Genomic DNA, 12,761 nt, shown 5'->3' with positions numbered 1-12,761 from the left:
TGTGTTGCCCAAGCTGCTCTCAATCTCCTGCACTCAAGCAATTCTCTCTCCTCGGCCTCCCAAAGTGCTGGGATTACAGGTGTGAGCCACTGCGCCCAGCCCCAAGCTCTTGATTAAACAAAGAATACTCAATAGCACTTCTGTTTAACCTTGAAAATCATTAGGTTTGGGAGCCTCTCTGAATCTATTATGGTTTGGGGGACTGCCCTACAAAAATAATACCATATACATTTTATATGTTTATCGAGTTTAGTGGATGAGACTCTGTTTTTGTCCTTTTTTTTTTTTTTCTTTTCTTTTTTTGAGATGGAGTCTCACTCTATTACCCAGGCTGGAGTGCAGTGGTGAGATCTCGGCTCACTGCAGTTGCTTGAATCCCCCAGGTTCAAGCAATTCTCCTGCCTCAGCCTCCCGACCAGCTGGGATTACAGGCACCTGCCACCATGCACGGCTAATTTTTGTATTTATAGTAGAGACGAGGTTTTACCATGTTGGCCAGGCTAGTCTTGAACTCCTGACTTCAAGTGATCTGCCCATCTCGGCCTCCCAAAGTGCTGGGATCACAGACGTGTGCCATTATGCCTGGCCCATTTTTGTCCTTTAAGGAAGAAGCATGACCGTCTGTAATGATGGTCCTTCTCTCCTGCAAAGCATTTATAGATTTCATTCCCTTTTCAGACAAAGAATATTCCATTTTTTCAAAGCACCCTGGGGACTCACTAATCCTGATTATTCTTGAAAATCCGTGTGATTCCCAAGGAGGGCAAAGGCTCAACCAGCTGACAGATGTGTAGGTCTGGGTAGGGCCCCAGGCCCCACCACTAGCAGGGCCATTAACCTGGAAATAAATTCACCTGGAATTCCTGCAGAAGAATTTTTTTCTCTGGTAGAGAATCTTAAATGAGGCCAACATTTATTATTGTGGGTTTCATAATTGAAAAAGAAAGTCAAGGTGTGTGACGCTTGTTACTTTCCTTTTTCCAGGAATCAACTCAATTACATCACAGAAGAACTTAGACACCCTTACAGGTAACAGCTGAATCAGTGCAGAGGACAGTAGCCGGGCAGCCTGATTTCTCTTCTCCTGGTGAAGGCTGGAGCTGTTTCCCTGGGTATTCCATGATGCCCTTCCCAACAGTGAATTATTATTATTATTATTATTTTTTTTTTTGAGACAGAGTCTTGCTCTGTTGCCTAGGCTGGAATGCAGTGCTGCAATCTCAGCTCACTCATTTTTGTAGTTTTTTAGTAGAGATGGGATTTTGCCATGTTGGCCAGGCTGGTCTTGAACTCCCGACCTCAAGAGATTCGCCCATCTTGGCCTCCCAAAGTGCTGGGATTAGAGGTGTGAGCCACTGCGCCCGGCCAGTGAATGGTTTCTTATGAGTTCACTATGCACGCTTAGAGTTTGGTTTGGTTTGGGGCAGAGCAGTGGCTCTTAAGGGAGGGAAGAGTTTGGTCTTCCTTTATCTCTGGCTTATTTTGCTTTATAAACAGTTCCATGTGAACTGCTCTGGAGTCTGAGAGAGGCAGCATTCTCATTTGAAAATGTCTCACGTTCCTGCTGGGGCTCTGCTACCTGTGAATCTTCTCCCTGGGAGGGCCTCAGAGAGGGCGTCCATCTCCCATGGGAGGCTGTGGTCTGAATGTGGGTCTCTGTGTCATTGCCCCTCCCAGAAACCTGCCTTTGGCCATTATCATTGGGATCCCCCTGGTGACGGCGTGCTACATCCTCATGAACGTGTCCTACTTCACCGTGATGACTGCCACTGAACTCCTGCAGTCCCAGGCCGTGGCTGTGGTGAGTGCCCAGGCATCGCTGCTGGCAGGGGCTGTGGCTTGTGGGAAGGAGTAAGGCAGGTGTCAGCACTGGAGGTGAGCTCCCTCCCAGGGAAGGAGGGCGATATTCATGAACGGGGACACAGACTGGGCACACACGGCATGGAGCTGGAGGCAGGGCCGGGCTAGCCAGGGTGAGGGTTCGACAGGCAAGCATGAAGCAAAGGCACAAAGTGCCAGGGAGTCGGGGGAGGTCATTATATTAGGCTGGTGCAAAAGTAATTGCCAGTTTTCAACTGGCAATTACTTTTACACCACCCTAAATAATAATGAATCATAGAAGGTGAGAGGTGAGAGGTGAGAGGCGTTGGGGTCAGTGAAGAGATGGCTGGGGGCCTCCTGCGGTTGCAAACAGACAACCAAGTGTTGGGGATTTGGAAGGTGGAGGAGACGCAGTTTGGGTAAGTGCTGAGGTCACTGACCACGAGACTGGGGGCTGTTAAGGTGGGAGGGAGAATTCAGCCATTCCGGTTGGAGTGGGGGTTCAGGGAAGTGAGAGGTGAAGGTGTGAGGATATTGAAGTGACCAAGAATTATGCAGCTGGGTATGGTGGCAAGTGCCTGTGGTCCCAGCTACTTGGAAGACTGAGGCAAGAGGATTGCTTGAGCCCAGGAGGTTGAGGCTACAGTGAGACATGATCACGCCACTGCACTCCAGCCTGAGTGACAGAGCGAGACTCCGTCTCAAAAAAAAAAAAAAAAGATTTGGCCGGGCATGGTGGCTCATGCCTGTAATCCCAGCACTTTGGGAGGCCGAGATGGGCAGATCACAAGGTCAGGAGTTCAAGACCAGCCTGGCCAACGTGGTGAAATCCCGTCTCTACTAAAAATACAAAAATTAGCTGAGTGTGGTGGCACGCGCCTGTAATCTCAGCTACTTGGGAGGCTGAGGCATGAGAATCGCTTGACCCCGGGAGGCAGAGGTTGCAGTGAGCCAAGACAGCACCATTGCACTCCAGCCTGGGCAACAAGAGTGAAACTCCGTCTCAAAAATAAATAAATAAATAAAAATAAAATAAAGATTTATGCCAGGGAGTAGTGGATAAGAGATTTCTGTTGCCATCACAATAGCTGAAGATAGGCGAATGGCATTCTCTCTCTGCAGTGGAGGAGTCAAGAGGTTGTGCCCTGAGGTGAGGTGGGTCCCTGGGTCCCCTGGGAGGCCAGAATAGCTTTTAGGGGCCGGCCGCTCTTGGAGGCCGAGAAAGACCCTCAGGACTCATCTCGCTTCTCTCACCAGACATTTGGTGACCGTGTTCTCTATCCTGCTTCTTGGGTCGTTCCACTTTTTGTGGCATTTTCAACCATCGGTGCTGCTAACGGGACCTGCTTCACAGCGGGCAGGTAGGCGACCCCCGCCATCACTCCCAGGGTGGACAGGGGCAGCGAAAGCAATATCACCCCCGAGGAAGACACACAGCTAAAATCCTCAGGGCTCTGCTGGGCAATACCCACGCCAGCACAAGTAGGAGACCCAAATCCAGGGAAGGGGTGTGGCTTGAACCCACACCGCAAACTGGCCAGGAAGGCATGGATGGGCCTGCACACTGGAACTGATCAAGGCTGCCTGGAATCTCAGCCTTTCCACTCCAGGGGGCCCTAGTTCCCAACATGGCAGGGAAGCTGCCCATGCTGAGGCGAAGGGAAGTGACGCCGCGTGAATGAGGCACTGGTTTTCCACGTGACACTTTTTACCTTTTCACCTAGTGATATTTTTCACGTAGTGATATTTCCTGAACATCTTCCCCATGTTAATATACACAAACTAATTTGCTAATTAGCAAATTAATAAACAATAACCCAGAATTGGCTAACTTTCCTTTAAAGGGCCAGATGTTCCAGGCTCACAGGCTGCATAAACCTCTGTCACAGATTCTCAACTCTGCCTTGGTACCCAAAAGGGAACAGCCATGGTCATGTTCCAATAAAACTTTATTTGCACAAACAGCTGTGGTTTGCCAGTCCTTAGACCCACTTGGTCTGGAGACCGCCACCAGCTGTGTTGTATCACACTTTCAGATGTAGCATAACTTAACAAGTCCTTCACTCACACCTGGGTGTGGGTGGTTTCCATGAACGTTGCTGCAGTGAACATCCTCGAACACGTGTCTTGGCTCAGTTGTCCAGTGTTCTGAATGGATAGATTTAGGAGTGAAATTGACAATGCTGGTGTATGTTAAAAAATTAAATACTCACCATAAAATCATTCTTCTAAAGCCAAACCAAAATATATGTAGTGCTAGGCCTCCAACTTCGTTCTTTGTCAAAAGCATTTTGGCTAGATCCTTTGTATTTCTTTATACATTTTTAAATTTTAATTTTAATTAACTAATGAATTTTGAGGCAAGGTCTCACTCTGTCACCCAGGCTGGAGCGCACTGGCACAATCTTGGCTCACTGTAGCCTCTACCTCCTGGGCTCAAGAAATCCTCCCTCCTCAGCCTCTGGAGTAGCCGGGACCACAGGCATGTGCCACCACACCCAGCTAACTTTTATATTTTTAGTCGAGATGGGGTTTCACCATGTTGCCCAGGCTCATTTCGAACTCCTGGCTCAAGTGATCCTCCTGCCTCAGCCTCTCAAAGCCCTGGAATTAAAGGCATGAGCTATCGTGCCCAGCCTTATATTATTTTTGAGATGGAGTCTCGCTCTGTCACCCAGGCTGGAGTGCAGTGGTGCGATCTCGGCTCACTGCAGTCTCCGCCTCCCTAGTTCAAGCAATTCTCTGCCTCAGCCTCCCAAATAGCTGGGATTACAGGCACCTGCCATCATGCCTGGCTAATTTTTGTATTTTTGGTAGAGACAGAGTTTCACCATCTTGGCCAGGCTGGTCTTGAACTCCTGACCTCGTGATCCACCTGCCTCAGCCTCCCAAAGTGCTGGGATTACAGGTGTGAGCCACTGTGCCCGGCCGCCTTATTTTATTTTTAATTGACAAATAATAATTGCTTATATGGGCTGAGGCAGGAGGATTGCTTGAGGGCAGGAGTTCAAGACTAGTCTGGGCCACATGGTGAGACTCTGTCTCTACAAAAAGAAATTTAAAAATTAGCTGGGTGTAGTGGCCCATGCCTGTAGTCCCAGCTACTTGGGAGGCTGAGGTGGGAGGATTTGTGTAAGCCCAGAAGTTCTAGGCTGCAGTGAGCCATGATCACACCACTGCACTCCTGCCTGAGTAACAGAGTAAGATCCTGTCTCTAAAAAATAACAACAACAATTGCATATATGTATGTGGTACAGTGTGATGTTTCAATACCTGTAAACATTGTGGAATGAGCAAATCAGGCTAATTAGCATATGTATCACCTTACATACTTCTTTATGGTGAGAACATTAAAAATCTACTAGCTGGCTGGGTGCGGTGGCTCACAGCTGTAATCCCAGCACTTTGGGAGGCCAAGGCGGGCGGATCATGAGGTCAGGAGATCGAGACCATCTTGCCTAACACGGTGAAACCCCGTCTCTCCTAAAAATACAAAAAATTAGCTGCGTGTGGTGGCGGGTGCCTGTAGTCCCAGCTACTTGGGAGGCTGAGGCAGGAGAATGGTGTGAACCCGGGAGGCGGAGCTTGCAGTGAGCTGAGATCACGCCACTGCACTCCAGCCTGGGCAACAGAGCAAGACTCCATCTCAGAAAAAAAAAAAATCCACTAGCCATTTTTAAATATACACTATTACTAACAATAGTCACCTTGCTGTGCAATAGATCACCAGAGCTTATTCCTCCCATCATACTGAAACTGTGTAGCCTTTGACCAACATTTCCCCTTTTGCCATCCCAGGACTCTCTTCCTTCAGCCTCTGGTAACCAGCATTCTACTCTCTATTGCTATGTTTGAATTTTTAGATTTCATGTATGTTGCAGGTGATTACAACGATCTGGGCTGGTGGTACAGGGATAAGAAGAATTTACCACGACAGTTGTAGGTCAGGAAAGGCAGATTTATTAGAGAAAGTAGGAAAATACGTTGCAAGGGTGCAATGAGCAGGTCAGCAAGAGAGGAGCTGACTGCAAAGAGACAAAGGCTTGCTGGGGATTTTTTAGGATGGTGCTTGTGCTGTGTGCTGGACAGGGTACGTGCAGTACCAATAATGCCAAGGTTGCAGTGAGCTAACTTGCATTTTTCTATTAGCTGAGGGTCTGGCGATCACTGGGCACAGGAAGATTGTGAGTTATTTGTGCAGGGGGGCTATGTGTCCTGGACCATGAAGAAAGGCAGGCTTGTAGCTTATCTGCTTTATCTCTTTTGGCTTTTCCTTGGTCCTACCAGCCTGACTCATTTTCCCTAATTAGGACTCCATAATATATAAGGGAGATCATGGGATATTTGTCTTTCTGTGTCTGGCTCATTTCACTTAGCATAATGTTCTCTAGAGTCATCTCTGCTGTCAAAAAATGACAGAATTCCATTCTCTTTAGAGTTGGAATAGTATTCCATTGTGTATCTATTACATTATTTTTATTCATTCATCTGTGATGGACACTTAGGTTGTGTCTGTGTCTTGGCTGTGGTGAATAACGTTGTAATGAACATGGGAGTGCAGATACCTGACATGTGGATTTCAATTCATTCAAATATATACCCAGAGGTACATGGGAGTGCAGGTATCTGACATACGATTTCAATTCATTCAAATATATACCCAAGGCCAGATGCAGTGGCTCATGCCTGTAATCCCAGCACTTTGGGAGGCCGAGGTGGGTGGATCACTTGAGGTCAGGAGTTCGAGACCAACCTGGCCAACATGGTGAAACCCTGTCTCTACTAAAAATACAAAAATTAGTGGGGCGTGGTGGCAGATGCCTGTAATTCCAGCTACTCAGGAGGCTGAGGCAGGAGAATTGCTTGAACCCGGGAAGCAGAGGTTGCAGTGAGCCAAGATTGCACCAGTGCACTCCAGCCTGGGCGACACAATGAGACTCCGTCTCAACAACAACAACAACAACAACAAATCATTGCCCAGACCAATGTTACAGAGCTTCCCTGTTTTCTCCTAGGAATTTTACAGTTTCAAGTCTTACATCAATTTTGAGTAGATTTCTTGTCTAAGGGGTGAGATAAGGGTCCAATTTCATTCTGCCAGCTTTCCCACTTGGCGTATGAATATTACAATCAGCTTGTCAGTTTCTACAGTAAAGCTGTTGGGATTTTGATCAGGACTGCGTTGAATCCATAGATCAACTGGGGGAAGACTCTGCTGTCTTAAAAGTACTATCTTCCAGCATGGGTACGGTGGCTCACACCTGTAATCAAAGCACTTTGGGAGGCCGAGGGGGAGGACTGCTTGAGCCCATGGGTTAGAGACCAGCCTAGGCAACATAGTGAGACCCCATGTCTACAAAAAATACAATAGACTTAGCCAGGCATGGTGGCACATGCCTGTGGTCCCAGCAACTCAGGAGACTGAGGTGGGAGGATCGTGTGAGCCCAGGAGGTCGAGGCTGCAGTGAGCTGAGATTGCACCACTGCACTCCAGCCTGGGAGACAGAGTGAGACCTTGTCTCCAAAAAAAAAAAAAAAAAAAAAGTACTGAGTCTTCCAATCTATGGGTGGACTATTTAGGTCTTTAATCTTGTTTTTAACAACTTTTTTGTTTGTGTGTTGAGACAGGATTTGTTTGTCACCAGGTGAGATCTGGTCATGCAACATCTGCCTCGTTAGCTTCCCAAGTAGCTGGGATTACAGGCATACACCATCACACCTGGCTAATTTTTGTATTTTTAGTAGAGAAAGAGTTTCACCATGTTGCCCAGGCTGGTCTTGAACTCCTGGCCTCAAGTGATCCACCTGCCTCCGCCTCCCAAAGTGTTGGGATTACAGGCGTGAGCCACCGGGCCCAGCTTAATTTTCTGTAAAAAAAGTTCTTTGAGTAGTTTTTGGTATATAGTTCTTGCACATCTTTTGTCAAATTTATTCCAAAGAATTTCATTTTTCATACTATTGTAAATGGTATTGTTAAAGTTGCCTTTCAGTTTCTGATAGTTTATTGCTAGTATACACAAACACAATTTTAACAGTTCTAATTAAGGTACAAATATCATAAAACTCACCCTTTGTAATTGTACAACCTAATTATTTTCATAAATTTATAAGGCTGTATAAACATCACAATCCAATTCTAGATCATTTCCATCACCCCAAAAAGTTTCCTCATTACCTAATTAATCCCTGCTTTCACCTGAAACCCCAGGCAACCACTAATCTGCTTCTGTCTCTATAGCTTTGCTTTTTCTTGACATTTCATCTAAATGGAATGACACGGGCCAGGCGTGGTGTCTCACGCCTGTAATCCCAGCACTTTGGAAAGATGAAGTGGGCAGATCACTTGAAGTCAGGGGTTCCAGACCAGCCTGGCCAACATGGTGAAACCCCGTCTCTACTAAAAGTACAAAAATTAGCTGGACGTAGTGGGTGCCTATAATCCCAGCTACTCAGGAGGCTGAGGCAGGAGAATCGCTTGAACCTGGGGGGCGGAGGTTGCAGTGAGCTGAGATTGCACCATTGCACTCCAGCCTGGGCGACAGAGCGAGACTCCATCTCTCAAAAAAAAAAAAAAAAAAAGTTTATAGCTTTGGTCATGTAAAATCTGGCAGGACTAGCGCTCCCACGTCAGACTTCTCCTTGTCTGTTTAGCATTCCCTATACACTTACAATTATTTTGTCCAGTTCCAAAAGTCCTGCTTGCATTCTGATTGCATGGAATTTCTATACTAATTTCTGGAGGACTGATAAAAAGATTTGACAGTATTCACCTTGAGTCTAAATCTCCCTTCCATTTATCAACTCCCATCCTCCCGGTTTCACTTCTTTTGGGAATTAATATCAAGTTCATATCAATTCAAAGTTAAGATATGTAGTTGTAAGTAGATGGGTCTTTGTGGCATTTGTATTGACTTCTAATTTTATTACACTGTAATTAGAGTATGTGACCTTTATGATATCAAGTCTTGGTTTGGGGTTTGTGTTTGTTGTTTTGAGACAGGGTCTCACTGTCGCCCAGGCTGGAGTGTGGTGGCGCAATCATGGCTCACTGCAGCCTCAGACTCCTGTGCTTAAGTGATCCTCCCACCTCAGCCTCTCAAGTAGCTGGGACCACAGGCACGCGCCACCATGCATGGCTAATATTAAGTTTTTTGTAGATGTGAGGTCTTACTATGTTGCCCAAGCTGGTCTCAAACTCCCGGCCTCAAGCAATCCTCCCACTTCAACCTCCAAAGTGCTGGGATTACAGGCATAAGCCACAGTGGCTGGCCTGATATCAGTTCTTATTTCTTTTATTTATCTTTTTGAGACAGAGTCTCGCTCTGTCATCTGGGCTAGAGTACAGTGGCGCAATCTCGGCTCACTGCAACTTCTGCCTCCTAGGTTCAAGTGATTCTCCTGCCTCAGCCTCCCAAGTAGCTGGGATTACAGGCACCTGCCACCACACCTAATTTTTGTGTTTTTAGTAGAGACGGGGTTTCACCATGTTGGCCAGGCTGGTCTCGAACTCCTGACCTCAAGTGATCCGCCCGCCTCGGCCTCCCGAAGTCCTGGGATTACAGGCGTGAGCCACTGTGCCTGGCCTCAATTCTTTAGAAGTTTGAAAATGCCCTTCGTGGCTCACTGATATTTTTATGTTTCCTGTGGTCTTGAAGATAATGTGTATTCCATAATTATATCTAGATTTTTATATGATCATCAAGATTGTAACTTGTAATGTTCAAATCTTGCACTCAAATTGGATTTGCCAATTTTTGTCTGCTATGTTTCAAGGGCTCCTGGGTTTTTGTTTTGTTTTGTTTGAGACAGAGTCTCGTTCTGTCGCCCAGGCTGGAGTCTGGAGTGCAATGGTGCCATCTTGGCTCACTGCAACCTCTGCTTCCCAGGTTCAAGTGATTCTCCTGCCTCAGCCTCAGCCTCAGCTGAGGTTACAGGTGCCCGCCACCACACCCAGCTAATTTTTGTATTTTTAGTAAAGACGGGGTTTCCCCATGTTGGTTAGGCTGGTCTTCAACTCCTGAGCTCAAGCGGTCCACCTGTCTCGGCCTCCCAAAGTGCTGGGATTATAGGCGATAGCCACCATGCCCAGCCCAGGCTCCTGTTTTTTATATCTTCTCCTCTTTATTTTTTTTGAGATGGAGTCTCACTCTGTCACCCAGGCTGGGTCAACTCCTCCCGTTTCAGCTATCTGCCTCACCCTGAAAGGCCCCACCATCCTGACTAATCACCCAGTAATTTTTTCAGAGTCTTACTCTGTTGTCCAGGCTGCAGTCTGGAGTGCAATGGTGCAATCTCAGCTCACCGCAACCTCTGCCTCCCAGGTTCCAGCGATTCTCCTGCCTCAGCCTCCTGAGTAGCTGGGACTACAGGTGTGCACCACCACGCCCAGCTAATTTTTTGTATTTTTAGTAGAGACAGGGTTTCACCATGTTGGCCAGGCTGGTCTCGAACTCCTGACCTCGGGCAATCCACCTGCCTCAGTCTCCCAGTGCTGGGATTACAGGTGTGAGCCACCATGCCTGGCCCAGATTTTTAATTTTGGTAACTTTTTCAAGAAATTCTGGTTAGCCAGAGGATACCAGAGGCTGAAAAGCATAGGGGGAAAAGGAGATAGGGAGAGACTTGCTAAAGGATACAAAATTACAGCTAGACAGGAGGAACAGGTTCTAGTGTTCTACATGCTGCAGGGTGGCTAGAGCTCACATTAATATTAATATGTAGCTTCAGATAGCTAGGGGAGGATATTGAATCTTTCCAACACAAAGAGATGGTACATTTTAAAAAATTTTAAAGTTATTTGTAGAGATGGGATCTCACTATGTTGCCAGACTGGTCTCCAACTCCTGGGTCAAGTGAGCCTCCTGCCTTGGCCTCCCAAGGTGTTGGGATTACAGGCGTGAGCCACCAAACCTAGTCTCTCAGTGCGTTTAACCTCCTCACTCACTCTGCCAAAACCCACTCCTCTCCCGAAGACAGACCCCCATCTGAAGCCCAGGTCTGAGCTCAGCTCGCTTCCTGAGCCGCCCGAGGGCTCCTTGGTGGACCCCGGAGCACACGTCCTCGGTGGCCCTGGACAGATGGTCTGCACTCCGGTCAGTGGACTCCCATGTCATTATTTTCCAGACTCATTTACGTGGCGGGCCGGGAGGGCCACATGCTCAAAGTGCTTTCTTACATCAGCGTCAGGCGCCTCACTCCAGCCCCCGCCATCATCTTTTATGTGAGTACGAATCCCGCTACCAGCCTATCTTCAAGGCGGGGACACTCCATCTGCGGGGTGGTCTACACTCCTTTCCCTAGAGGAGAACCACTACTCTCTATCATTCTGAAGACAGGAAAACACATCCAGGAAATACCAGTCCAGGGCCACGCAACTAACACAGGCCAAGATTAGACCCGAGCTTCTAATCCAGGGCCCCAGCCCACATTGGAAACTCTCTGTGAGGAAAATTCGTAATTATGAAGCTGGTACAATATTCATACATATTAGGTTGGTGCAAAAGTAATTGTGGTTTTTGCCATTAAAAACCACAATTACTAGCCAGGCATGGTGGCTCATGCCATTAAAAACCACAATTACTAGCCAGGCATGGTGGCTCATGCCTATAATCCCAGCACTTTGGGAGGCTGAGGCAGGTGGATCACCTGAGGTCAGGAGTTCGAGAACAGCCTGGCCAACATGGTGAAACCCCATCTCACTAAAACTACAAAAATTAGCCGGGCGTGGTGGTGCCTGACTATAATCCCAGCTACTCAGGAGGCTGGGGCAGGAGAATTGCTTGAACTTGGGAAGTGGAGGTTGCAGTCAACCAAGGTCATGCCACTGCACTCCAGCCTGGGTGACAGAGTGAGACTCCGTCTCAAAAAAACAAAAACAAAAACAAAAAAAAACACAGTTACTTTTGCACCAACATAATACTTTATTTTTCCCTTGCTTAAAATCACAACTTCAAAGATTCAGAAATTTCCCAAGGCTTTTCTGCAGGCTTCATAGAGAAGAGCTATCATAGCCAAAGTCAGGTTTAACCCCAACTATCAAGGAATGCCTAGAAGTTCCTTTCATGCTAAAGTGTTTATTTACAAGAAAAACTGCTTCTTCGGTCTTCTGTGACATGACAACAGTGTTTTGTTGTAGTAATGACCTACAAATCCATTCTTCTTTCTGTTAGGGTATCATAGCAACGATTTATATCATCCCTGGTGACATAAACTCGTTAGTCAATTATTTTAGCTTTGCCGCATGGCTCTTTTATGGCCTGACGATTCTAGGACTCATCGTGATGAGATTTACAAGGAAAGAGCTGGAAAGGCCTATCAAGGTAAGCTTGCAGCCCCAGAGTCACAAGTGGCTTTGGATTTTTTAATGAATTAGATGTAACTCTTTCAAATGCTAGGGGCATGCCTTCTAGTTCCAATCTGACTTGACTCTTTTAAAATATCATATTTTAGAGTGGAGTTTACTCTTCATAGCATAGTTTATGATCCAGTTAGCCACCTTATTATTCATTTTATTAAGTCATCACGAATACCTGTGGCCTGTCTCTATAACCAAAGAGGTCCACCTCTCTCTCTCTCTCTCTTTTTTTTTTTTTTGGAGACAGAGTCTTGCTCTGTCGCCTGGGCTGGAGTGCAGTGGCACATTCTTGGTTCACTGCAGCCTCCGCCTCCCTGGTTCAAGCGACTCTCCTGCTTCAGCTTCCCAAGTTGCTGGGATTACAGGCATCTGCCACCACGCCTGGCTAATTTTTGTATTTTTAGTAGAGACGGGGTTTTACCATGTTGGCCAGGCTGGTCTCAAACTCCTGACCTCAAGTGATCTGCCTGCCTTGGCTTCCCAAAGTGCTGGGATTACAGGTGTTAGCTACTGCACCCAGCCCAGTTCTGATATCTCTCACACTTTCATAGACTTTTCTTGTTTTATTTTTTTTTCTTTAGAGACA

General features: G+C 46.8%; 1 protein-coding gene across 1 annotated transcript in view; it reads left to right on the top strand.

Annotated features, from left to right (window-relative positions):
- Positions 1-12,761, top strand: part of SLC7A9 (solute carrier family 7 member 9) — a 32,509-nt gene that overhangs the window by 8,589 nt on the left and 11,159 nt on the right. The window contains exons 7-11 of the mRNA XM_032170380.2: positions 985-1,029; positions 1,678-1,801; positions 3,079-3,182; positions 10,945-11,041; positions 11,991-12,140. Coding sequence (XP_032026271.1) covers positions 985-1,029; positions 1,678-1,801; positions 3,079-3,182; positions 10,945-11,041; positions 11,991-12,140 — 520 coding nt within the window. The remainder of the gene's footprint in view (positions 1-984; positions 1,030-1,677; positions 1,802-3,078; positions 3,183-10,944; positions 11,042-11,990; positions 12,141-12,761) is intronic.

This window comes from Hylobates moloch, unplaced genomic scaffold (assembly GCF_009828535.3).
Source record: "Hylobates moloch isolate HMO894 unplaced genomic scaffold, HMol_V3 SCAFFOLD_12, whole genome shotgun sequence".
Lineage (NCBI taxonomy): Eukaryota > Metazoa > Chordata > Mammalia > Primates > Hylobatidae > Hylobates > Hylobates moloch.
This window is presented reverse-complemented; position numbering and strand designations above follow the sequence as displayed.